The sequence below is a fragment of the Odocoileus virginianus genome, chromosome 9, assembly GCF_023699985.2.
Source record: "Odocoileus virginianus isolate 20LAN1187 ecotype Illinois chromosome 9, Ovbor_1.2, whole genome shotgun sequence".
NCBI classification, from domain to species: Eukaryota; Metazoa; Chordata; class Mammalia; order Artiodactyla; family Cervidae; genus Odocoileus; species Odocoileus virginianus.
In genome coordinates, this window is record NC_069682.1 from 57,921,545 (window position 1) to 57,947,389 (window position 25,845).

The window sequence follows — 25,845 nt, forward strand, 5'->3', positions numbered from 1 at the left end:
TCTCCATATATTCTGAATATTAATCTCTTATCAGATATATGATTTGCAAATACTTTCTCCCATCCTGCGGGTTGCCTTTTTTACTTTGTTGATATTGTCTTTCAATGCACACAATGGACTAGAAATGTTTACACCTGGAAAAACAGAGGTCCAGAGAGGATGTGTGTTTTGTCTAATGTCACACTGAGTCATCTTTGTGATGTTGAAACACTCTGTGATGGTCACAGAAAGGATATGAGAACTCCCACCTCATCTGATACAACAGCCATGATCCTGTCTCTATTGTACAGATGGGGGAACTGAAAGGACTGGGTCTTGCCCAGGGTCACACTAGGGTCAGTGGCAGAACTTGACTTGAAACCAGAAGATGAGTCACGTATGGGTGTCAGACGGCTTGAAGTTGAATCCTGGTGCTGCCATTTGCTGTGACTTTTGGCAAGTCAGTTTTTTTTTGCCTGGAGACTTCATTGTCCTCATCTGTGAAATGGGGCCTTATGGGGCTGTTGTGAGGGTGCCCGGGTACCCAGGAGGGGATTGATAATTGCTACACTGAGTTTCAGACATCAAGTCCTAGGCCACTCTCACTTTTTGGGGTCAAAAGACACTTGGAATTGGGCGTGAAGAATAAACTTTAATCTCTCTTGGGGTGGGGGCTTTAGTTAGGCTGCTCTCTGGGTAGAGTCACAGAGCCATGCACACGTACTCGGTACAGGCAGGTGAAGCGTGGGTTCCCCCAGTTGCTGGATATCTTCACCTTGACGGCCCCAAACATCCTGGGAGGCTGGTTCTGAAGGACAGCCACAGACAGGGGCCATCTCACTCATCGCCCCTGATCTGGCCTGTCCAGAGGAATGTTTGGGAGTGGAAGGAAACCCTCCAATTCTGTAGGTGGGGAAACTGAGGCTCAGAGAGAGGAATGTCCCAAAACCACATGTCAAGTCACTCAGAGGCTGGGATGCAAGGGGTTGAGGCCAGAAGATAGATGGATGGTGATGCGGAACGCATCCTAGCCTTGGGGGCCTGGCACACTCGTGCTCTGGCACACTGGGCAAACCACACCCTCTCTGGGCTTCAGTTTCTGGGCTGTAAGAGGAGCAAGGGTAATGTCTGCTTCCCAGCGTTGCCGTGAGCACTGAAGTGAGATCTTGGGGCCAGATGGCTTACCAGCCCCGGGCATACAGTAGGTGCTATGTAAATGTGGCCCCCTCCCTTTCTTCCCCATAACCCAGAGGGGATGGAGCCCAGTGGCCCGTGAGATCTCACGGATGGTCTCAACCTCCCAGGAAATTACACCAGCGGAAACTGAGGCCCAGAGAGGAAGAGAATGGTCTGTGATCACATAGAACTTATGGTTGGGTCAGGATTTGGGCCAGGGTCAGCCTGATTTCCAAACCCGGACATTTTCCCGAGTCTCAGGGCCATTCCAGCAGCCACCCTCTGGTCATGCTTCTGCCTCCAACTCCCTCCCCTCCAGGCCTCAGCTTCCCCACCTGTAGTTGGACCAAGTGTTGATCACGTGGTCTCCCAGTATGGCGGCATTAAGTTCAAAGCCAGTGACCCTGGCCTGATGGGCCCTACCAGCTCAACACCTGCTGTCCCTGGGGGGAACCACAGCAGGCAGGCTCCTCAGTGGGTCGGGGAAATGGAGGTAGATGAGTCTCCTCAGGGTTCCACTCTAGGCCCTAGGCAGTGGCTCCATCACTCTGGGCCTCAGTTTCCTCATTTGTCAAGTCAGTTAGTGACAACTGTGCACCACCTTGGGCTGGGGGGCATGAAGTGGGGTCCCCTGCAAAGCCCTGCACACAGTGTGTGCTCAGTAGGTGCCCAACATGGGCAGGGTTTCTCAGGTACCTGGAGCTGGAACATCTGAATGATATTTTCTGGCTGAAACTGAAATGCCCCCAGGAACACCTCCTCCTTGGGGGAGCCTTCCACGCCCTGGAGAATCAGAACCAAGTATTAAGCATCAGGTACAGGCAGGAACTCCAGAAGTGCTGCCTTCTCCAGTCAAGAGTTGCACACCTCCCAGGATGGGGAGCTCTCTACCTCTTTGGGCACTGTTCCATTGCAGCACAGGTAAAGGATGGAAAGAGCACTTGACTGGAAGCCAGAAGGTTAAGGGTCCACTTCTAACACTGCCATTGACTCTAGGGTTTGATGTGTCCCTGCCCTTTCTCTGAACCTGTTTCCTTTTCAGTAAAACGGGGGCTCAATTATGTTTGAAGACTCAATTGGCTCTGAAAAACTTGGGTTGTAATAGAGTGCTGTTTACCCCCTATCCCACAAGGCTGTGATCTGACCCTGACCCTGACTATCCCCAGCCTTAACATTCAGTCCCTCTAGGCTTCGTAGATTGTACGGTTTATCACAGTGCCGCGAAAGCTGCCATTACGGGCTGTCCCCTCAGCTAAGCATTGCTGCCAGCTGGGGCGTGCTCACGTAGATGACGAAGTCCTTGGGGGCGGTGTCCAGGCTGCCCGACAGTGAGATGGTCTTCGGGATGTGCTGCAGGGTCAGGTTGGACAGGTAGACCTTCTGGGCCAGTCGGATGGTCACCTGGCCGCGGTCACCCGAGAAGGCCCAGCAGTTGCCAGGTGTCACGTTGGGCTGGAAGCGACAGATGCAGTGAAAGTGGGTGGTTAAAGAACAGATTCCTTATCCCAGCCTGGCTTCCCTAGACCTTCTCGGCCCTCCTGGACAGGCCCAGTCCTTCCTGTCTACAAAGCTCGGCTCGAGTACCACCTACTCCAGGAAGCCTCCCTGACAGCAGGCAGCAAGGATGACCCCTCCCCTCAGCCCAGCGCAAAGAAGGTTCCCTGACCTGCAAGACTTGAGGGTTGGGGGAGGGGCCTCTTCCAGTGCCAATGCAGGCTGTCCCCTGCTCCTGCCCAGCACCCCAACTCCCCAGACTACCACCCCCCACCCCATCAATTGTGTCTTTTTTCTGCCTCGGCTCCTCCCTCTCTCTTGCTCCTACTCTGCCCCAGGCCCCCACCCTCTGCACTCTCACCCCCACCTCTGCCTTCAGCTCCTGCCCCCAGGCCCCTGGCCACACCCCGGCCACTCTCCCCCTGTCCTGTCCTTCCTCCTGCCTCGAGGATCACGTCCGGGGGCTGTGCGTAGTTCCACAGCCGGATCCAGTTCCAGTAGGAGCAAGCCTTGTCGTGGTTGTACGTGGCTGATGTCTGCTCAAAGTCGATGGAGGCCCCTGTGTGGGAGGTGATGGCAGTGGGGGGTGGGGGGTGGGGGGAAGGGTCTCAGCTGAGCAGCCCTGGCATCTGCCTGGTGGAGAGGAGTCTCACTAGGTGCCAGGGAAACACTTCAGAAGAGTCACTGGTCCTCTCTGGACCTCAGCGTTCTCCTCTGGGATAGGGGAGTAACAAAAGTAATAACAATAGTAATGAGAGCATCCATTTCATGGGGTTGTTGTGAGGTTGAAAGGAGTTAATACAGTAAACTTTTTCCAGCAGTGCCTGGTGCAATGCAGGTGCTCGCTCACTTATGTCAGCCTACTTATTATAACCCAGTTAGTATCACCATGGCCCTTATTATAGCTGTTTCTCAGAGGAAGAGACTCCAGGTCTGAGAGCTTAGACCGAAGCCCTCTGACCCTGCATCTCCTTGGGCCTAGGGGTGCCGGGGTGAACTGGTGCTGTCTACACCAGTCAGCCCGCCCTGCCCGCCCACCTCGCCCCCTCCCATGCAGCCCCTCACAGGGGCACCTTTCATATCAGTTCCTGTGGTTTGATACAAAAAACACTTTACCCTCCTCGCTACTGCTAACTAAGTCACTTCAGTCGTGTCCGACTCTGTGCGACCCCATCCCTGGGATTCTCCAGGCTGGAACACTGGAGTGGGTTGCCATTTCCTTCTCCAATGCATAAAAGTGAAAAGTGAAAGTGAAGTCGCTCAGTCATGTCTGACTCTTCGTGACCCCATGGACTGCAGCCTACCAGGCTCCTCCATTCATGGGATTTTCCAGGCAAGAGTACTGGAGTGGGGTGCCATTGCCTTACCCTCCTTACCAGACCTCAACCCAGCGTGCTCCTCCCTACCCCTCTATTGCAGCCACTGCTTAATTTTTCAAAGGCGTGATTCCTAACTGTAAATAGGCCTGTGGCCAGTCTCCTCTGCCCAGACAGGGACAACTCTGTGGACCCCTACATTTGGAGGGGGATGGGTAGATGATGGCCTCCCCTTCCCACCTCAGCCTCTGTGGGAGAAAATGGAAAACTGTAACAAGAACAGCAGCTGGGAGGCTGAGGTTAGCAGGATATGCCCCCGACCAGAGCTGAAATCCACCCTCTGAAGAGTTTCTCAGGAAACTTGGGCTGGGCTGGTTAGTGAGGCAGGGTGGTGGGGAGTCACTCACCTATCGACTTCAGGGCAAAGTCCGGCTTCTCAATGTAATCTCCTTGGATCATCTTTATTATTTTCTGGGTCATTTTTTGCTGCGAAGGCAGAAAACCCAAGCTGTGCACTGGCGTGTTCTTAGAGATCACGGTCCACAGTTGTGTTCACACCAGGTAACGAGTGGCCTCAGGACACCTTCTTGTCCCTGCCTGCTGGCCCCTGTCTGGTCCACACACAGGGTTGTCACATGCTATGCTGTGAGGAGGTCCAGAGCCGCCCCTGGCCCATCCATGGGGTTTACTCGGTGATTTCACACCCTGTGTGATGCACGGTCATACATGCAGGACCAGGAGTCTCAGTTAAGGCCAGGGCAGGGGGACTGGGGTCAGACAGACCTTTCCTGCTAATGGTCCCTAGGCTATTACTGCCCCCGAGCACCCCCCACCCCTCCCCGAGTCTTGATTCTCTTCTCTATGAAGTGAACGTGTTAAGTCACTCAGTCCTGTCTGACTCTTTGTGCCTCCATATAGCCCAGAGAGGCCCCTCTATCCTTGGGATTTCCCAGGCAAGAATACTGGAGTGAGTTGCCATTCTCTCTTCCATGGGATCTTCCCAACCCAGGGATCGAACCCCGGTCTCCTGCGTTGCAGGCAGATTCTTTACTCTGTGAATCACCAGAGAAGCTGAAACAGTAATCAATCCACCCCCTACTCTCGTGAGGATTAGAGCTAAGACTCCTAAAGCTGCGACTATATGTCAGGACTGTCTTCAGCTTCATATATGTTCATACTTATCCCCTCTCAGCAACCCTAAGAGGTGTGTACTATTAGTGCCCCCATTTTAAAGAGGAGAATTTTGAGGCACTTGTCCAAGGTAACACAGCTAGTGAGAGGCAGACCTGGAAACTCTGGTTCCAGAGTTCAGGTTCTTAACCTCTGCATTGCTAGATAAAGATCGCAAAGCACTGAGCACAGTTGGTGCTCAATAAATCACTGGCCATTATTTGATTAGACTTTTCACAAGAGTGTTGCTCAGTCACTAAGTTGTATCTGACTCTGTGACCACGTGAACTGCAGCATGTCAGGCTATCTATCCTTCACTATCTGTCCTTCACTATCTCCTGGAGTTTGCTCAAATTCATGTCCATTGAGCTGGTGATGCTACCTAACCATCTCATCCTCTGCCGTCCCCTTCTCCTCCTGCCTTCAATCTTTTCCAGCATCAGGGTCTTTTCCAACAAGTCAGTTCTTCGCATCAGGTGGCCAAAGTATTGGAGTTTCAGCTTCAGCATCAGTTCTTCCAATGAATATTCAGGACTGATTTCCTTTAGGATTGACTGGTTGGATTTCTTTGTAGTCCAGGAGACTCTCAAGAGCCTTCTCCAGCATCACAATTTGAAAATATCGATTCTTCAGCACTCAGCTTTCTTTATGTTCCAACTCTCACATTCATACATGAATACTGGAAAAATCATAGCTTTGACTAGACAGACCTTTGTTGGCAAAGTAATGTCTCTGCTTCTTAATATGCTGTCTAGGTTGGTCATAACTTTTCTTCCAAGGAGCAGACCTCTTTTAATTTCATGGCTGTAGTCACCATCTGCAGTGATTTTGGAGCCCAGGAAAACAAAGTTTCACAGAGTAGCAGATTGCATTTTCTTAAAACGACTGCAGAGAGGCCTCCCGTTCCTTGCTCTTCCTTCAGTGTGATTTTGACACCCTTCTCATGGACACATGGGGCTTCAGCTCCCTCCCTATCCATCTGGGTGAGCCTGCGACTGTGGTAGGAGTGACGCTGTATGACTTGTGGGCTCAGTCCTAAAAGGTGAACCGTCTGCTTTTGGGGGGGTGTTCGCTGTTTGAAGCCAGTTGCTGTGTTGTAAGGAAGGCCATGCCATACAAAGGGACCACCTATGGGCACTTTAGTCAACAGCCCTCAGTTCCCAGCTGACAGCCAGCATCAACCTCCACACAAGTGAATAAAGATTCCTCTAGATGATTCCAGATCCAGATATTGGGTCACCTCCAGCCTTCATGTCTTCCCAGCTGAGGCCCCTGACATCATGAAGCAGTGACACACCATCTCCACTGCGTCCTGTCTGAATTCCTGATTCACAGAATCTCTGGACATAATAAAATGGTTGTTCTGCACGACTAAGTTTTAGGATGGTAACTGGGTAACTAGCATAGTGTTACAGGGCAGTAATTATACTCTATTTGTTGGTGTGGAAACTGAGACTCAGAGAGGAAACTGAGGTCCTAAAGCTAAGAAAAGACATTGTTCATAAAAAGATAAAGATAGTATATTCATAAAATAAGAACGGAATTATAGGAAAAGGAGTACCTAGAGAACAAAGAAAATTGTTAGGAATTCAGAATGTGTTAGCAGGAATAAAAAATTCAGTATAAGTTTTGGTAGATAAAGCTGAGAGTGTTTTCTCAATTGTAGAACAAAGAGATAAAGAGAGAAAAGTGGGAAGAAAAGAAAAAAAAGAAAAATGCAGGTGATTAGTTTAGGAGTTTGATATCCACATAGTAGGAGTTTCAAAAATGAGAATAGAGCAACCAGGGCCAGGGATAAATAATCAATTTAATCACCATTAAAGAACATTACTTTCTCTCTCTCTTTTTTTTAATAAGTGAAGTATAGTTGATTTACATTGTTAGTTTCTGGTATACAGCAAAATGACTCAGGTATACAAACATATATATATATATATATATTGCAAATTATTTTCCATTATAGGTTATTACAAGATGTTGAATTTAGTTCCCTATGCTATACAGTAGGATCTTATTGTTTATCTATTTATATTTAATGTCTTCTATGTGCTCAGTTGTGTCCGACTCTTTGCGACCCCTGGACTGTAGCTGGCCGAGCTCCTTGTCTATGAGATTTCCCAGGGAAGAACACTGGAGTGGGTTGCCATTTCCTCCTCCAGGGCATCTTCCCAATCCAGGGGTTGAAACCACATCCCTTGGGTCTCCTGCATGGGCAGTCACATTCTCAACCACTGTGCTACCTGGGAAGCCCCCCTATTTGTATATAGTAGTGTGTAATGTTAATCCCAAACTCCTAATTTTTCCCTCTCTCCTTTTCCTCTTTGGTAGCCATTAAGTTTATTCTCTATGTCTGTGAGTCTGTTTCTGTTTTGCAAATACTGATAAGTCCATTTGTATCATATTTTAAATTCCACATATAAGTGATATCATATGATATCTCTCTTTCTTAAAGAACATTTCTTAGGACTAAAGAACATGTTTCCACATTGAAAAGGTTTCCACATTGAAAGCCAAATGTGACTAGCTCATAGGTACATTATTATGACATTTTAGATGTAAGGTAAGATGATGTAGGGCTTCTAGGTTAGATGTAGTAAGTTACAGAGAACCAATGGTCCCACTAAAAACTACTAGAAAAAGCCAGAATGGTTTGCTAAATCATGTTTTAATACCATCATTGAACTATGAAAGAAACAGGACCAGATGGACTAAAATTCTAGACAGGGAACAACCACTCTGAAATATGCTGACATTCTTAATCCCTGGGGCATTTGATGATTCTGTGCTTGGGTTGAGGATCTGGGTTTAAGTCAGGCCAAGGGCTGCTACTGACAAAAGAGAAAGCAGCAAAGTTGTTAGCATTTACATAGAGCAGGTAGGACAGAATTGGACACTTAAGGAACCTTGACCATGGCTTATTTCCCTCATTAGATGTTAACTGAAATCCGAGACTATGTAAGAAACTAAAGGGCTGCTTTAAAAGCTTCTGAAAATCAGAATAAAATTTCCTGGTCTCACAGAGCTTAATAAACAAAATCCCTCTGAGGAAGGAGATGCCAAAACAAAACAAGCAAGAGATTAAAGACTTAGCACAGTGATTCTCCTTATTATGTGTCAGAATCACTGAAGGACTTGTTGAAACACAGAAAAGTTGGTTCCCATCCTTAAAGTATGTGATTCAGTCAGTCTGGGTGGGGCCCATTAATTTGAATTTCTAACATTTTTTCCAGGAAATGCTGCTGCTGCTGAAATGGGGGCCACGCTTTGAGAACTGCTGTCCTAGAGGAAATGCTGAGCCAATACTGAGTAGCTACATCTGCTCTTCACTTGAGGGCACTAAACCAATTACAATTACAATTTCAATGAGAGACTGAGAATCCAAGCTTGCCCCAGGGAGAGAAGGCTGCCAGTGGGGTCAGAGATTTTGTATCCAAAATTGGAAATTCAAAGTCTAGAAATAAATCCATATGCCGACAGTCAATTAATCTTTGACAAAGGAGGCGAGGATATACAATAGAGAAAAGAGGTATCTTCAGCAATGAAAAGCTGGAAGCCTCATTAAGTCAATGAAATTAGAACACACTCTCACACCACACAGAAATAAAGTCAAGATGGTTTAGACTTAAATATAAGACATGACATCATAAAACTCTCAGGAGAGAACATAGGCAAAACATTCTTTGACATAAATCATACCAATAATTTTCTTAGATCAGTCTCCCAAGACAATAGAAATAAAAGCAACCCCCCCCCAACAAAACCCAAAAGAAAATCCCCTCAAAGCAAACAGAACCTAATCAAATTTATGAGCTTCTGTACATCAAAAGAAACCACATACAAAGTGAAAAAGCAACCTACAGGTTGGGAGAAAATATTTGTAAATAATATGACCAACAAGGGCTTACTTTCCAAAATATACAAATAGCACATACAACTCAACAACAAAAAACAACCCAATTGGAAAATGAGCAGAAGGCCTAAAGAGGCATTTCTTCAAAGAAGACATACAGATGACCAACAGACACATGAAATTATGCTCAGCATCACTAATTATTAGAGAAATGCAAACCAAAAGTACAATGAGGTACCACCTCACACCAGTCAGAATGGCCATCATTAAAAAGTCTATAAATAACAAATGCTGGAGAAGGTGTGAAGAAAAGGTAATCTTCTTACACATTCGTGGGAATATAAACTGGTGCAACCTTTATGGAAAAAAAGTTCCTCAAAAAACTAAAAATAGAGTTGCCATCAGTTCAGTTCAGTTCAGTTGCTCAGTCGTGTCTGACTCTTTGTGACCCCATGAATCGCAGCACGCCAGGCCTCCCTGTCCATCACAAACTCATGGAGTTTACTCAAACTCACGCTCATTGAGTCGGTGATGACATCCAGCCATCTCATCCTCTGTCGTCCCCTTCTCCTCCTGCCCCCAATCCCTCCCAGCATCAGGGTCTTTTCCAATGAGTCAACGCTTCGCATCAGCTGGCCAAAGTATTGGAGTTTCAGCTTTAGCATCAGTCCTTCCAATGAACATCCAGGACTTATCTCCTTTAGTATGGACTGGTTGGATCTCCTTGCAGTCCAAGGGACTCTCAAGAGTCTTTTTCAACACCATAGTTCAAAAGCATCCAAGCATAGGATCCTACAATCCCAATCCTGGGCATATATCCATACAAAACTATAATTCAAAAAGAAACATGCACTCCAACGTTTGTTGAAGCACTATTTATAATAGCCAAGACATGGAATCAACCTAAATGTCCATTGGCAGTTAAACGGGTAAATAGATGTGGTAAGTATATGTTCAGTCATAAAAAGGATGAAACTATGCCATTTGCAGCAACATGGATGGACCTAGAGATTATCATACTAAGTGAAGTCAGAAAGACAAATACCATACAATATCATTTATATGTTGAATCTAAAGTATGACACAGATGAACTTATCTACAAAACGGAAGCAGACTCACAGACATGAAGAACAGACTTGTGGTTGCTCAGCGGGTGGGGGAGTTGGGGAGGGAGTTTGGGATTAGTGGATGCAAACCATTATATATAAAATGGATAAGCAATAAGTTCCTACTGAATAGCACAGGAAACTATATTCAATATTTTCTGACAAGCATATTGGGAAAGTTTGAAAAGAGTGTATATATGCGTAACTGAATCACTTTCCTGTAGAGTAGAAATTAACACAACATTGTACATCAACTATACTTCAATAAAAAAATTGAAAATTCAAGAGGCCTCAAACATATGTTCGGTCTTTCCCATCAAGACATTTACCAATTTTTGAAATTGCATGGGCAGGAGGCTAGAGGGCTAAGCCAAAAACCTTTGAATAAATCCTACAAAAATTACAATCTAGATCTGAACCAGGTCAATGCATGTTTGCATAGAAGTGATCAGTATTCTTCATCTTACTTACAAAGAAAAGGGAGAACTCTACCTAGTTGAAATTATAATTATCTGGAACATCTAGTTTTTTTGTAAAAAAAAATGTCCAGAAAACACTAAAAAATTACCAGATATGAAAAGACAAAATCATAAGATTGATACACCAAAGAAAAAACAGGCAATAGGAGATCATAGATGATGCAGGTATTAGATTTAGCAGACAAGGATTTAAAAATAACTGTGACCAATATGTTAAATAAAATAAAGGAAAAGATGGACAATATAGATGAAATGTTAGAGAATTCCACCATAGAATTAAAATCTATGAAAAATAATCAAATGTATATTCTAGAACTAGACAATGCAATATATGAAATTAAGAACTTAATGGAAATGTTTAGCAGTAGATTGGATAGAGCAGGCTATAGGATTATTAGTGAACCTGAAGAAATATGAAGAGAAAGCATCAAAACTTAAGCACACAGAGAAAAAGAATGAAAAAACAAGCAAACAAGCAAAAAATACAGGAATAATATGGAAAACACCCCAGCGATTAGGATAGTTATAATCGATGTCTCAGGAGAGGTGATAGATAATGGGTTAAAAACAATTTTTAAGGAATAATAGCTAATAATTTTCCAAAACTACTGAAAAAGATCAACTCATAGAGTCAGTAAGTTCAGGAATCCCCCAAGCAGGTTAAATATAGAACACTGGAGATAAAAAGAATATCCTACAAACTTAGGGCTGGAAACAGACCACACTCAAAGGACAAATAATAAGAGTGATATTAGACTTCTCTAAAGCAACAGTATAAACTAGAACACAATAGTGGAATTTTTTCAAAATTCTCAGGGGAAATTTTTCCTATCTATAATTCTATACCCAACCAAACTATCAACAAGTGCAAGGGTAGAATAAAGATGTTTTCAAACATACAAGTTCTAAAAACAAAATTAATATATACATCTTATTTTACTCTTTCCCAGGAAGTTGTCCAGGCATATGTTCCACTAAAACTTGGGATATGAGGAGCTGGACATCAGACAGAGAAGTCAGGTGTTTCGGGGCAGAATGGCTAGCAACTCACCTCATCTGACATGGCTTCCATCTCTTGGAGCTTGGCAATGAGCTGGTTCAAGTGACCTCGGAGGTCCTGGATTTCCCCAGTATGATGTCGCACCTTCTCTTGGTACATCCTTATGAGGAAGGAATGAGAACAAAGAGCGACTGATTTGTGATGCTGCTACTATCACCCTCAGCTTCTACCTCTGCCAGTCAGTGCACAAAGAACTAGCTTCACATTTTCCCACTCTCATGGGCCCATCCCTGGACCTACCCCCCCGAATTCTTATCTCTAAGAATTTAGAGCAATGAGCGTTACTCATGCCCTTCCTTCTGCTTGGACTATCTGACTATCCTTAAACCCAACTCATTCCTTCTGAATATTTGAGAATTTTTTTCATTTAAGGATGCTGCCATGGGTGTATCTTGGTTAAAATTTCTTCTCAGCTACCATTTGCTGGGACTTTCCCAAGTGGCTCAGTGGTAAAGAATCCAGCTGCCAAGAAGGAGACACAAGTTCTTTGCCTGGATTGGGAAGATCCCCTGGAGAAGGAAATGGCAACTCACTCCAGTGTTCTTGCCTGGGAAATCCAATGGACAGAGGAGCCTGGCAGGTTATAGTCCATGAGGTTGCAAAGAGTCAGACAGGACTTATAACTAAACAACAATAACAACCAAAACCATCTGCTGAACACTAACGATGGGTCAGGAACTATTCACGACATCTTCTTTAATATCCATAATTACCAAGAGCAAGTTGGGTGTTATGCTTTATTTCATAAAGGAGGAGAAGTGAAGTGGCTTGCATAAATTTAACCATTTAGAAAGTATGGGAGCTGGGATTTAAGCCCAAGTTGTTCTGGCACACCCCATATTCTTAGCCAGTAGATCTTGGCTATAGCTCTGGTTTTTAGGTAACAATAGGACTATTAAGCAGATTCTTCTTACCTGAAGCTTTGCAGTGGACTATCTATGCTCTTTTCCTGGAGGGAAATTGAGGAAAGCAAGGGATCTCCTTCAGATGGCCTAATCTGGGCCCAGCAGAATTTCATCAATTCATCCTCCCACAATCATAAATCCGTCCATTCTTCCACTTTCTTATTTTTTCCCACCTGCCATCCATTCAAAATCCAATTTACCCTCCTTTTTGTTCATTCATCTGCATACACTTCCATCAAACCTCCCACCCATCTACCATCATATTCATCCCCCTTTCCCATCCATCTGCTCCTTCATTTATCCAATCTTTCTTATCCATCCCACCTTACCTTATCCATCAATCCTTTCATCAGTCCATGTATGCATGCAACCATCTACCCTCCTATCTATCCACTGTCCCACTCAACCATCCATTCATCTATCTATCCATCCATCCATTTACTCACCCTTATCCCATCTGCCCTCCCATCCATCCACTCTCTCATCTGTACCTTCTTCCACTCATTCATCCATCTATCCCACTATCCATTTCCCTCATCCTTACATCCACCACTTCCATCCCGCCTCCAATCACACCCCCATCTGGCCATCTAAATGTCCAGAATTGATCATGTTTGCCTTGTACCAGGCGTTGAGGTGGACATTGCTGGAGTGAATCAGATATGACTCTGTCTTCAAGGACTCTCAATACAGTTGGGGAAGCAGTTATGATTACAGAAAATTGTGGAAGAAGAGGGGAATGTGACCACCTCTGCTTGGGTATTTCTGGAGGAGAGGGAAGCATATGATGGAGTTCATAAGGGGAGAAGAAGAGAGGGAAGGACAGGTTCATCAGATCCCTTCTCTCTAGACTTTCTGAGACTCTGCTGTCCTCAGACAGGGAGCTCTGGCCACTGATTTCTCCTCCTTCTTCTCCAGGAACCACAAAGTAAAGGTGTCATCTCATTTGAGCAAAAGAATAAACTGCCTTGAGTAGAGAGAGAAATGTGTTCTTTGGCCACACCATCCCATTTTAGGTGGGGGCCTTGATAAAGAAAAGATGGGTCACCTCTGGGAATCAATGACAGGAGAGGATCCTGGAAGAGGAGCTATGCATCTGGTCCTTGAAAGTCACATTTTGACAGGAGAGATGGTTCCAGGTGGGATACAAGACAAAGGCAGAGATTTGTATCTGGAATGAGTCAGCAACTGAGTAGGGTCCAGAAGTGGTAAGAGGGAAAGGAACTTATGAGGGTGACATTGACTGGTTGGGGTGAGGCCAGTCAGTGGTGGGGCCTGAGGAGAGTACGTACTCACCTGCCAGATGTCCATTTTGGATGGTAAGTGCACAGAAAACATCCAAAATCCTGTGGGAGTGGGGGAATGAGAATGAGCATTTAAGATGAAAGCTTAAGAGCTTATATCTTAGGCTTTGGAGTTAAGGCTTCTAGATTCAAATCCAAGCCTTGCCACTTCCTAGCACCGTGCAGTTTTGGGAGAAGTTACTTAACCCCTCTATACATCAGTTTACTCGTTTGTAAAATGGGAATAACAGTAAAATCCACTTCATGATCCAATGATATCATATGTGCATATCAGCTAACAAAAACCAAGTAATCTATGTTTCCTCTTCCTCTCCAGTCTTAATCCTACTGGGGATAATTGGCAAAAAGAAGGAAAGGGGGTGGTCTCCCTTGCATTTTATGATTTCTGTGCTGTCTGAAATTTCATTATTCAAGTCATTATTAAATACCTTTAAAATCTATTTGTTGTTTTTAAATAGAATAGAATGGAACGTCAAAGAAAAGAATGGAGCTTCCTTAATCTGATAAAAGTTGTTTATGAGCCACAGCTAACATCATGCTTAATGGTGAAACACTAGAGGTTTTCTTCCTAAGATCAGGAGTAAGACAAGGTGTCTGCTCTTAAAATTTCTTTACTTTTTTTTTTGATCCTATGAAGCTTGCAGGATCTTAGTTCCCTGACCAGGGATTGAACCCAGGCCCTGGCAGCAAAAGCACCGAGTCCTAAACACTGGACCACCAAAGAATTCCCTGCTCTTGCTATTTCTATTTAACATTATTCTGGGGATTTGAGCCAGATCAATTAGTTAAGAAAAAGAAATAAAAGGCAGATGACATGATGTTGCATATAAAAATCTTAAAGTATCCAAGACTGGGGGTCTTGCCCAGTGTTAGCAGTAACATATGAGTTCAGCAAGGTTGCAGGATACAAGATCAGTACACAAAAATCAGTTGTACAATTGACCTTTGACAACAAGTGCTTGAACTGTGGAGTCCACTTGTATGCAGATTTTTTTCAGTAGATAAACAGTTGGCTCTCCATGTTGGAGGATTTCACATTCGCAGATTCGACCAACTGCTGATTGAAATTTCCACCCTCAGTTGGTCAAATCTGCAGATGCAAAACCTGCATGTAAGGAGAACTGACTGTATTCATTGTACTACATGATTTTATATAAGGGATTTGAACATCTTCAGACCTTGGTATGTATAGGGGCTCCTGGAGCCAGTCCCTCGAGGATACGGTATTTCTAAACACTGGCAATGAATAATATGAAAATGAAATTAAGAAAATCCCATTTATAACAGAATCTCAAAGAATGAAATACTTAGGAATAAGTTTAACAAAAGAATTGCCAAACCATAAAGAGGTATGGAGAAGGAAATGGCAACCTATTCCTTGGCAACCCAGCTCTTGCCTGGAAAATCCCATGGACAGAGAAGCCTGGTCCACGGGGTTGCAAAGAGTTGGACACAACTGAGCGACTTTGTTAAAAAGTTATAGAGTTATCCATCAGTGATGGAAAGACAGCCCAAAGCTCATGGACTGGAAGACTTAACACTGTTCAGGTGACAGTACTCCCCAGATTCATATGTGGATCAATGCAATCTATATCGAAATCCCAACGCTCTCTTCAGAAGAAATGAAAAAGTCAATCCTAAAATTCATATTGTAATGTAAGGGATCCATAATAGCCAAAACAATCTTAAAAAAAAAAGAAAGTTGGAGGACTTGCACTTCTGGATTCGAAAACTTATTATAAAGCAACCAATCCAGGGATACTAGCAAACACAAAGACATATAGGTCAATGGAGTAGAATTGAAAGTACAGAAATAAATCCTCATGTTTATGGTCAGTTGATTTTCAATAAAGGTGCCAGGCAGTGCAATGGAGGAAAGAATAGTCCTTTCAGTAAATGGTACTAGAACAAATGTATACCTACATTAAAAAATAAAGTTGGTCCCTTACTTCACACTACATACAAAAATTAATTAAAAAAATGAACCATAGACCTAAATGTAAGGGCTAATATTATAAAATTTTAGAATAAAACATGGGAGTAAATCCTCATCACTTTGGGAGAGGCAATAGTTTCTCAGCTATGACACCAAAAGCACATACACAAAAGAAATGAGATAAATCAGATGTAATCAAAACATACAATTGGCCTTAATCAAAAACCCCATCAAGAAGGATAACCCACAGAATAAGAGAAAACATTTGCAAATCATATATCTAATAAGGGACTTTTGTATCCTAACTATACAAGGGATTTTTAGAACTCAGTAATAAAAAGTCAAATAATCCAATTTAAAAATGGGCAAAAATCTGAATAGACCTTTCTCCAAAGATGATATCCAAATGGCCAATAAGCACAAAAAAAGATACTTAACATCATTAGTCATTAGGGAAATGAAATAAAAATTGCCATGACAAAGTCCGGTTTAAAGTGGCCATGGGTCAGTTCTGTGTGTGAGACACTCATTTATCCTTTTCTTTAAAATTTTGGGGTGTTTAGGCTGTTCCCAAGTAGATAGCCTGTTCTGCACACTCTCCTGGACTGGGCCTAAGCTGTGCCAGACGAGGGACAGACGTTCTTGGCAAGTGGGGCCACTCTTCTCTTTCTGTCCATGGGCCTCTTGCCTGTCTTAAAAAATATTTGGCTTCCCTAGTGGCTCAGTTGCTAAAGAATCTGCCTGTAGTGCTGGATTTGATCCTTGGGTCAGGAGGATCCTCTGGAAAAGGAAAAGGCAACCCACTCTAGTACTCTTGCCTGGAGAATTCCATGGACAGAGGAGTCAGGCAGGCTACAGTCCATGGGATCACAAAGAGTCAGACATGACTGTGTAACTTTCAAGTAGACAACCTTTCTGTTAGGCAGATAGTTGGCAAGTCTCATTTGTTTTTTCCTGATATGTGTTTGGTATTGATTTTTGGGCTCCATAGACTCCAAGAGACACAGTCTGGGCTCTATTAAGTTTAAATTGAAGGGGGAAGGAAATGCCCTCATCTCCCTGTGGCAGAATAAGGTAGACATAACATAACACTTCAGCAACTCTCCAAAGGAATCTCCTTTGACCACAACCGTCTTATAACACTGAGGTACAAAACCAATTTTGCAAGTCCTTGCATGGAAAAAACTAACTGAATCACATTATCACTATCACATCCTTAAGAGAGTCACAACATTATTTGTGTGTAATGTTTGTTTGTTGAGAAAGAGTAAGAGATTAAAATTTCATGTGAAATCTTAAAAAAAAAAAAATTGCCATGAGATGTCACTTTGCATGCCCTAGGATGCCTAATATAAAAGATGGACAGCAATGATTGGAATCCCCATGCATTGCCAGTGGGAATGTAAAATGGTGCAGCCATTTGGAATAGAAGTTTGGCAATTCTTCAGATAGTTATTCATAGAGTAATCAAATGACCCATCAATTCTATGCCTAGGTACAATATATACCCAATAAAATTGAAAACACGTGTCCACACAAAAATACTACAGGAATGCTAACAGCAGCATTATCAGTAATAGCCAAAAAGTAGAAATAATCCCAATATCCATCAACTGATGGAGGATAAACAAAATATGGCTTATCTACACAATGGCTTTTGAGCCACAAAAAGTAATGAAAGGCTTGTGTATACTACAATATGGATGAACTTTGAAAACACTGTAAGTGAAAGGAAACAAAAGGCAACATATTGCATGATTCTATATGAAATGTCCAGATCAGGCAAACCCATAAAGTCAGAAAATAGATTAATGGTTGCCTAGGTGTAAGGAAAGCGGATATGGAGAATGACTGCCAGGGACTGGGAAGTTTGTTTCTCTGGCAGTGAAAATACTGGAATTTGATAGTAGTGATGGATGTACTACTTTGTGGACACATTAAAAACTGCTGAATTATACACTTAAAATGGGGTGATTTATGGTGTGTGAAGTACACCTCAATAAAGCTATTATTTTAAAAAGTCTTATCTGTTGGATTATGTTGTCCAGGAATTTCTAATTTCCTAGGAAATTCTTTGCTTTCCCTCTCCCTCAACCCCCACCTGGTGGTGTATTTAAGTAGAAGGAGAAGATTTCTTTGCTTGAGAAAGCAAAGCTGTGATGTGAGAGGTGGTGGTGTTGGCTGGAAGGAAGCCACAGAAACTGAGAGAGAAAGAGAGAGGGAGAAAGAGGGAGGGAGGGAGAGGGAAAAGAAGAAGAGGAAGAATAAGAATGTTATATAATATGGTTTGGGGAGAACCTTACAGTTTTCAAAGCTTTCAAACATTTTCCTTGGACATCATTTTATCCTCACAGCAACACTCATTAGACAGATGAGGATACTGGGGTTCCTAGAGGGAACTAGGGTTACTGGGGTTCCTAGTAACTAGGGATACTAGGGTTCCTAGTGTCGGGCACAGTGCCACATAGTTGGTGCCACAGCTCTTTCCCTCCTCAGGATGGGCACGAGCCCAGGGTTAGGGACCTCCACCTGGAATGGGACAGGGCCCTGGACACGTACCAAAAGCACAGAGGATCAGAACGCCTGCTTTTTCTATCAGCTTGTGGATGAACAGCTTGTATCTGGAAGACAGAGAAGTGATGGTCAAGGTGAGGCAGGGCTTTGCACAGGCTGGACAGTCTCAGCCTGGCCCTTGCCCTGAACGCACCCCAAGAAGAACATTCCTATCTGGGCCATGACACTCTCTCCAAGATGTTGGCCATGTCCTGTGCCTCCACAGCATCTCCGAGGAAAGAAAGCCCTTAGTCCAGTATCTCTGGCCATCAGAGATCAACTCATAGTGTTCACCCACATCCTCCTCACTCTCTCCCTCCATTTACATACTGTTTGCCCCTTTCCAGCTTCTCCCCCAGTAAATGCATCCTTCAGGGCTTAGTTTAAATGTGCCCTCTGCCTACAACCTCCAGCCTCAACATCCCCAGCTTTGCTGCTGTTGTTACAGTTGCTAAGTTGTGTCTAACTCTTTGCAACCCCATGAACTGCAGCATGCCAGGCTCCTCTGTCCATCACTACCTCCCTGAGTTTGCTCAACTCATGTCCATTAAGTCAGTGATGCCATCCAAACATCTCATCCTCTGTCACCCCCTTCTCCTTTTGCCTTCAATCTTTCCCAGCATCAGGGTCTTTTCCAGTGAGTCAGTCAGCATTTCGCATCAGGTGGCCAAAGTATTGGAGTTTCAGCTTTAGCATCAGTCCTTCTAATGAATATTCAGGGGTGATTTCCTTGCTGTCCAAGGAACTCTCAAGAGTCTTCTCTAGCGCCACAGTCTGAAAGCATCAATTCTTTGATGTGCAGCCTTTTCACGCCCCAACTCTCACATCCATACATGACTTTGATTAGATGGACCTTTGTTGGCAAAGTGACATCTCTGCTTTTTAATATACTGTCTAGGTTTGCCATAGCTATTCTTCCAAGGAGCAAGGGTCTTTTAATTTCATGGCTGCAGTCACCGTCGGCACTGATTTTGGAGACCAAGAAAATGAATTCTCACGGTTTCCACTGTTTCCCCATCTATTTGCAATGAAGTGATAGGACCAGATGCCATGATCTTCATTTTTTGAACGTTGAGTTTGAAAGCCAGCTTTTTCATTTCCCTCTTTCACCTTCATTAAGAGGCTCTTTAGTTCCTCTTCCTTTTCTGCCATTAAAGTGGTATCATCTGCACATCAGAGATTGTTGATATTTCTCCCGGCAATCTTGATTCATTCCAGCTTGTGATTCAACCAGCCTGATGTTTCTCATGATGTACTCTGCATAGAAGTTAAATAAGCCTTGACGTACTCCTTTCCCAATTTGAAACCTGCCTGTTGTTCCGTGTCCAGTTCCAACTGTTGCTTTTTGTCCTGCGTACAGGTTTCTCAGGAGGCAGGTAATGTGGTCTGGTATTCCCATCTCATTAAGAATATTCCACAGTTTGGTGACTGCCTTCTCCACACATGGGAGCTCATGTGTGGAGGAGCCAAGACTGGGCCCAGAGAAGGCATTATAAAAATGTTTCAGACTTTCCTGGTGGTTCAGTGGCTAAGAATCTACCTCTCAATGCGAGGGACACAGGTTTGATCCCTGGTCCAGGAAGATTCCACATGCCGCGGGGCAACGAAGCCCTTGCACCACAACTACTGAAACCTGGGAGCCCTAAAACCCAAGCTCTGCGAACAACTGCAACGAGAAGCTCATGAACCCCAACTAGAGAGTAGCCCACCCTCGCCACAATTAGAGAAAGCCTGCACACAGAGCAAAGACACAGCATGGCCAGAAATAAATAAGAAATGCTTAGAATGTAAGTTTTAAATGCATGAATGAGGTGGAAACTCTGCAGGAATTCAGAGGCATTTGCATGGGCAGGAAATGAAAAGGGAAAGAATGGAGCAGACATTCCAGGCAGGAAGAACAGCCTCTGCAACCCTATGCAGGTGGGAAGAGGTATGGTGGGTCCAGGGAGTGAGAATCCTAGCCATGCTGGCCCGATGGATCTATTGCAGAAAGCAGAAAAAGGGGAGCTGGGAAAGGAAGGGTGAGGCAAGATTTCAGAGGGCTATAGCCTGAGGTGCTGGAGTGATGGGGAGCCACAGTGGATTCTGGGGTGAGGGGTCTGATATAAACCAGATTTGATATAGCTTATCTGAGGAGAGGGCTAAGCCAGTGATGGAGTTGCCATGGTCACCAGTACGCAGTTCCAGTCCCTATAACCCTCCCGCTTCCTGCCCCAGCTCACCTGCAGGTGTTGAACAGAACCTGGTGAGCCCGAGTCCTCAGGAAGCAGGCCAGGCAGGTGATCCAGGCTGTGGAGGAGACAGGAGAGCAATAGCAGCTGCATCCTCCTTCTTATCCTATGACAACTCACAGGGCGAGACCCTGTTGCTGGAAGATCCTCTCAATTTGCTAGTTGAGCCCAGGACAGTTCTTTGAGCTACTTACAGGTAAGCATCAGCTTGGACTGAGTACTAGAACTATAAACCCACTAGTGACTGGCAGGTACTAAATACTTAAAAGTGACTCAGGAGCAAGAAAAGTTTGAGATGTCCCTGCCATGTCTATTCCCAGACACTGAAAGCTTCTCAGTAGAAGAGTGCTTGTCTGGTTCATTATTATTGTGGTGCATGAAGCTAGGCAAAAAGTATGGGTTCAGAATGGGTGCGTAGGTGGGAGGAGGCATGGATACATGGACGAATGGTTAAGAGAATGGCTTGGAAAAGAGGTGATTAGGAAGATGGGTGAGAGGATGGGAGAATGAGAAGGGGGATAGAGGGGTGGATGGGTTGATGACTGAATGGATGTGAATGTTAACAGAAGTATGGGTGTATTGATGGATGACTCAGTGAAGGGTTTGGATGGATGGATGAACTAATAGGGTGTATGGATATTCCAACAGATGGATAACAGACAGATGGTTGGATAAATGACTGAGTGGATGAATAGCGGAGGTATGGCTGGAGGAACACAGAAGACTGATTTTTAGCGTGTGGTCAGAACCATGTCCTCAAAGTGAGGGTGAGTTGCATGGAACCATTCGCATGAGTTCAGGGGCCAGGCTAGTGGCAGAGTGGGGGAGGGCTGGCAGTCAGCTGCTCCTCCAAACAGCAGATCTCCCTCCCAGTCTCTCTTTCCAACCCTCATTCCACGCTGGAATGACACCCCTGATGCCTCTGAAGGGAAGACCTCCAGAGCTCCACCTGCAGCCCAGCTTAAGGCTGGGCCCTCTTCCCAGGCCCAGGCTGACGGCCAAGGCAGCTCTTCCGTGTATACGTACACATACATCCCAGCATGCACTGGGTCAGGCCTGGGGCATTGGCGCGGACAGGCAACAGGAAGGCGTCACCTGCAGAGAGAACAGAGCTGTCATGTCACCGCCAGCCTCTGGGACGAGGTGCCTGCAGACACCCCAGGAGCATCCCTACCCCCGGCCCTGCCCCTTGCTGGGGGACCCTGGGTTGCCCACTTGACATCTCTGAGCTTCAGCCCCTCACTGCCCACAAAGACCCCTAGGGCGCCCCTGCCCTCCCTTCTCACTTGCGTTTGACAAAGGTGCCTCTGTCATCCTGGAGATGTTCCGGCCTCGTTGGTTGATCCTGACAACAACAGGATTCACAATTATATTTTACAGCTCACAAGGAGCGTGGCTTCCCCGTGCTCCAGATGGAGAAACTGAATTGCAGAAAAGTTTGCTCAAGACCACAAGGCTGAGAATCAGGAACAGACCGAGGTGTGGCTGACCCTCAGAGTGCAGCCCTCTTCAGAGGAAAGGACTCAGTTTGCTGTGGCAGTCACGGGTGGTTGGCATCCAAAAGCCACTCCTTCCTCTTACTGGCAGAAGACTGATTTTGGTCCCTTGTCCCCTTCTCCCCGAGTGATTAAGGTGGATCTGATTGATTTCTGTTTGTTTCTGTCTCAGTCTGTTGGAGGATGGGAAAGTCTGCAGGGGTGAGGTGTAGGGTAGATAAAGGGGTCTGGGACTTGAGGAGAAGGTTTTCTCATTGCTAAACTGAGACCCACTAGAGGCAACACCCTGTCTGTCCACATATAGCTGTGTTTCTGTGAGACCCCCGCGATAGTTGTAGCCATCTTGTGACCATGAGAGGAAGCCAAAAGAGAGAGCAAAAAAGATGGCAGGAACCTGGGGCGTGGCTGGCACTGCAGAACCTAGAGTTAACGTTCTCTGGAGCCATCCATGTCTTGGGATCTTTTGGAACGTGAGATAAATTTTCTTTAATTAAAAATTTTTAAAAATTGAAGTATAGTTGTACAATATTTTATGTTACAGGTGTATGATATAGTGACTCACAACTTTAAATGTTATATTCCATTTATAGTTATTATAAAATATTAGCTATATTCCCTGCCTTGTACATTTTTCTTTATTTCTAAGGTAACGGTCTCTAATAGCTCAGTTGGTAAAGAATCTGCCTGCAATGTAGGAGACCCTGGTTTGATTCCTGGGTCAGGAAGATCCGCTGGAGAAGGGATAGGCTACCCACGCCAGTATTCTTGGGTTTCCGTTGTGGCTCAGTTGGTAAAGAATCTGCCTGCAATGTGGGAGGCCTGGGTTCGATCCCTGGGTTAGGAAGATCCCCTGGAGAAGGGAAAGGCTACCCAGTCCAGTATTCTGGCCTGGAGAATTCCATGGACTACAGTCCAAGGGGTCACAAAGAGTCAGACACAGCTGAATGACTTTCACGTCATGTCCACGTCAATGGTCTCTAAACTTTTATACTCCTAATGTTTTATATATATGTGTATATATATACAAGTATATATATATATACTTGTATATATATATAAGTATATATATCTATCTATCTTCAAGTTGACTAATATATTATTTACCTTTCAAATGTATAGGCTTTATTTACACCTTCCTGAGGAATATAAATTAAAAGAGGATGAGCTAAAGAAAATACATACTGAAGTTCTAATAGCATTCTCCTTACCCCAGTATGGTTGTTCTGTGTACCCTCCTTTAGGGATAGACACCTGTTCTGGGGCCCAGAGGTAGGCACTGTTTTGAGTGGGAACTTCTACCACCTGCAAGCAGAGGCCTCCTACAGATAAAGATGGCAGAGAGGTGTGCTTTCTCATTTACTATTTGTCTCCCTCACGTGAGCTCCACGGGGGCAGGGAGCATGGCCATCCGGTGCAACACCATCGTCCTAGCACTCTGCCCAGGGCCTGGCACACAGCAGGTGCTCAAGAAACATGTGCTGAACGGACGACCGCTCCTCCACTCCCTGGCTGAAAGCCACTGTCCAGTCTCTCTGACCTCAGGTGCTGCGTCGGTGGCGCAGCTGCTAACGCCGGCTGGCTTCCAAGAGAGGGCTGAGGGGCGGTGTTTCGTCAGGCTGCGCAGAGGGAGGGGCTGCTGTTCTCACCTCCTGGGCCTGACCTCCCTGGAGCCGTGGGCCACATTTTCGGGTTGGTCACACGAGTCCCCAGGGCTCCTGGAGGACCGGGGCATCGACGTCCTTCTCTAGGACGGGGGGATGTCCTTCTCTAGGTTGGGGAATCGGCGGTGGGGATCTCTGGGAGTCGGTGAGGAAGTGGCTGCTGCTGCTGCTCCCACCTAGCGTTCCCTGAAAGGTCCTGTGTGGAACCCTCCCCGGCTCAAGCGGAACTGTTGGCTCTGTGACCTCACCGAGCAGGTGTGGGTGGCCTTCCCAGTGTCCAGTTTGGCTCTGGAACTTCCCCCTCAGAGGAACCCATTCTGTCCAACTTTCCACTTTTCAGATGGCCTTGAAGGGCCATGCCAGGCACCCAGGGGCTGGACAGGGGCAAGACTTGGGGCTCCAAAATCCAGGCCATGCTTTTTTTTGCTCTCAGACTCTTTCTGCCCCAGGCTTCCTTACCTTCTTAGGCTATACATAGATTTATTCTGTAATGGCAAGCTTCTCACTGGTGGGCATTTGACATAATACAAAACAATGTTTGTGTGTTGTTGTCTTAGTAAATTAAAGTTCGACATTTTACTGGTGAAAAGTAAAAGCATGCAGAGTGGATCTGGGTATGGTTTTTCTGCTTGGATTGTGGAACTAAAATGAATTCACTTTTGCCCCCTGGTGGCAGTTGGCTTCCCTGGTGACCTAGACGGTAAAGCCTCCGCCTGCCAGCGGGAGACCTGGGTTCGATTCCTGGGTCGGGAAGATCTCCTGGAGAAGGGAATGGTAACCCACTCCAATACTCTTGCCTGGAAAATCCCATGGACAGAGGAGCCTGGTAGGTTATAATCTATGGGGTCGCAAAGAGTTGGACACGACTGAGCGACTTCACATGGACACGGCATTTGCTCAAATTGCAGGCTCAGTACCTGTGGTAGACAGAGTAACTGTCCTCTAAAGAGGCTCATGTGCTAAAACCTGAACATAAAAATTTGTTAGGTAATGTAAGAGTTCAGTTCTGTCGCTCAGTTGTGTCTGACTCTTTGTGATCCCTATGGACTGCAGCACGCCAGGCTTCCCTGTCCATCACCAGCTCCCGGAGCTTGCTCAAACTCATATCCATTGAGTTGGTGATGCCATCCAACCATCTCGTCCTCTGTCATCCCTTTCTCCTCCTGCCTTCAATCTTTCCCAGCATCAGGCTGTTTTCCAATGAGTCAGTTCTTCACATCAGATAATGTAACAAAGGGGAACTAACTAATCTCAAATGAGATTGAGGTTGCTAATCAGCTAACCTTGAAATCAGAGAATATGCTAGATTATCCAGGTGGGCCCAGGTGGGCCTCTAATGATAGAGGTCCTTAAAAGTGTATGAAGGAGGCAGACGGGGAGGAGATGGCGGCAGCATAATGATCCTAACTTGCTGGTTCTGAAGATGGCAGAAGGGACCACGAGCCAAGGAATGAAGGCCAGGAAGTGGATTCTCTTCTATAGTTTCTAGAAGGGAACAAAGCCCTGCCAATACCTTGATTTTAGCCCAGGGAGACCTATTTTGGACTTCCGACATCCAAAATGGTTAAGATAATACATTTGTGTTGCCAGTCACTAAGTTGGTGGTAATTTGTTACAGCAGTGACAGGAAGCTAAGACAGTGCCCAGAAGAATATTCAGTGAAGGAGGAGCTCTGAAATGCTGCCACAGTCATTATTACAGGGGCCATTCAACAGTACATTCTTTACTCATTGAACAAGTTTTTGTGAAACACCTGGTATTTATTACGCACAGGTGTGAGCAGAACCAGCTTTTATCCCTGGGGTGGAGGGTGATGTAGCTGCAGTCTAGCCTCCATGTGGCGGGTGCTCACAGGATGGTGCTGCAGGGAGGAGGGGCTGGTGAGAAGCCCCCTCCTTTGTGTCTACTGGCCGTCACCCAATGCCCCCTGGTGCTTGAAATGTGGAGGAAAAGGAAGTGTTCATGCGGAGAGCAAACACCGAGAGTGGCTTTGGTCAATATTTGTGCCACTGTCCGCTGAATCTGATCTTTGCCTCATCTCCTGTGAGGACCAGGAGGGCTGGTCTTATGCATTAGTGGGTAAGTGGGGGCCAGGAGAAGGATGTTAGGGAGCATGCAGCCAGCTCCT

At 45.2% G+C, this 25,845-nt stretch overlaps 1 protein-coding gene across 1 annotated transcript; it reads right to left on the minus strand.

Moving 5' to 3' along the window:
* Window positions 1–593: 593 nt before the first annotated feature.
* Window positions 594–23,928, minus strand: SUN5 (Sad1 and UNC84 domain containing 5). The gene is made up of 13 exons (XM_020902513.2): window positions 23,703–23,928; window positions 21,847–21,905; window positions 21,587–21,655; window positions 20,552–20,618; window positions 18,336–18,397; window positions 13,833–13,882; window positions 12,546–12,580; window positions 11,623–11,731; window positions 4,373–4,451; window positions 3,093–3,208; window positions 2,440–2,607; window positions 1,852–1,938; window positions 594–787 (listed from the first exon to the last, which is right to left on the minus strand). Exons 1-13 carry the CDS (start codon window positions 23,786–23,788, stop codon window positions 656–658), a joined length of 1,119 nt encoding a protein of 372 aa, XP_020758172.2. The 5' UTR covers window positions 23,789–23,928; the 3' UTR covers window positions 594–655.
* Between the last annotated feature and the right edge of the window lie 1,917 nt (window positions 23,929–25,845).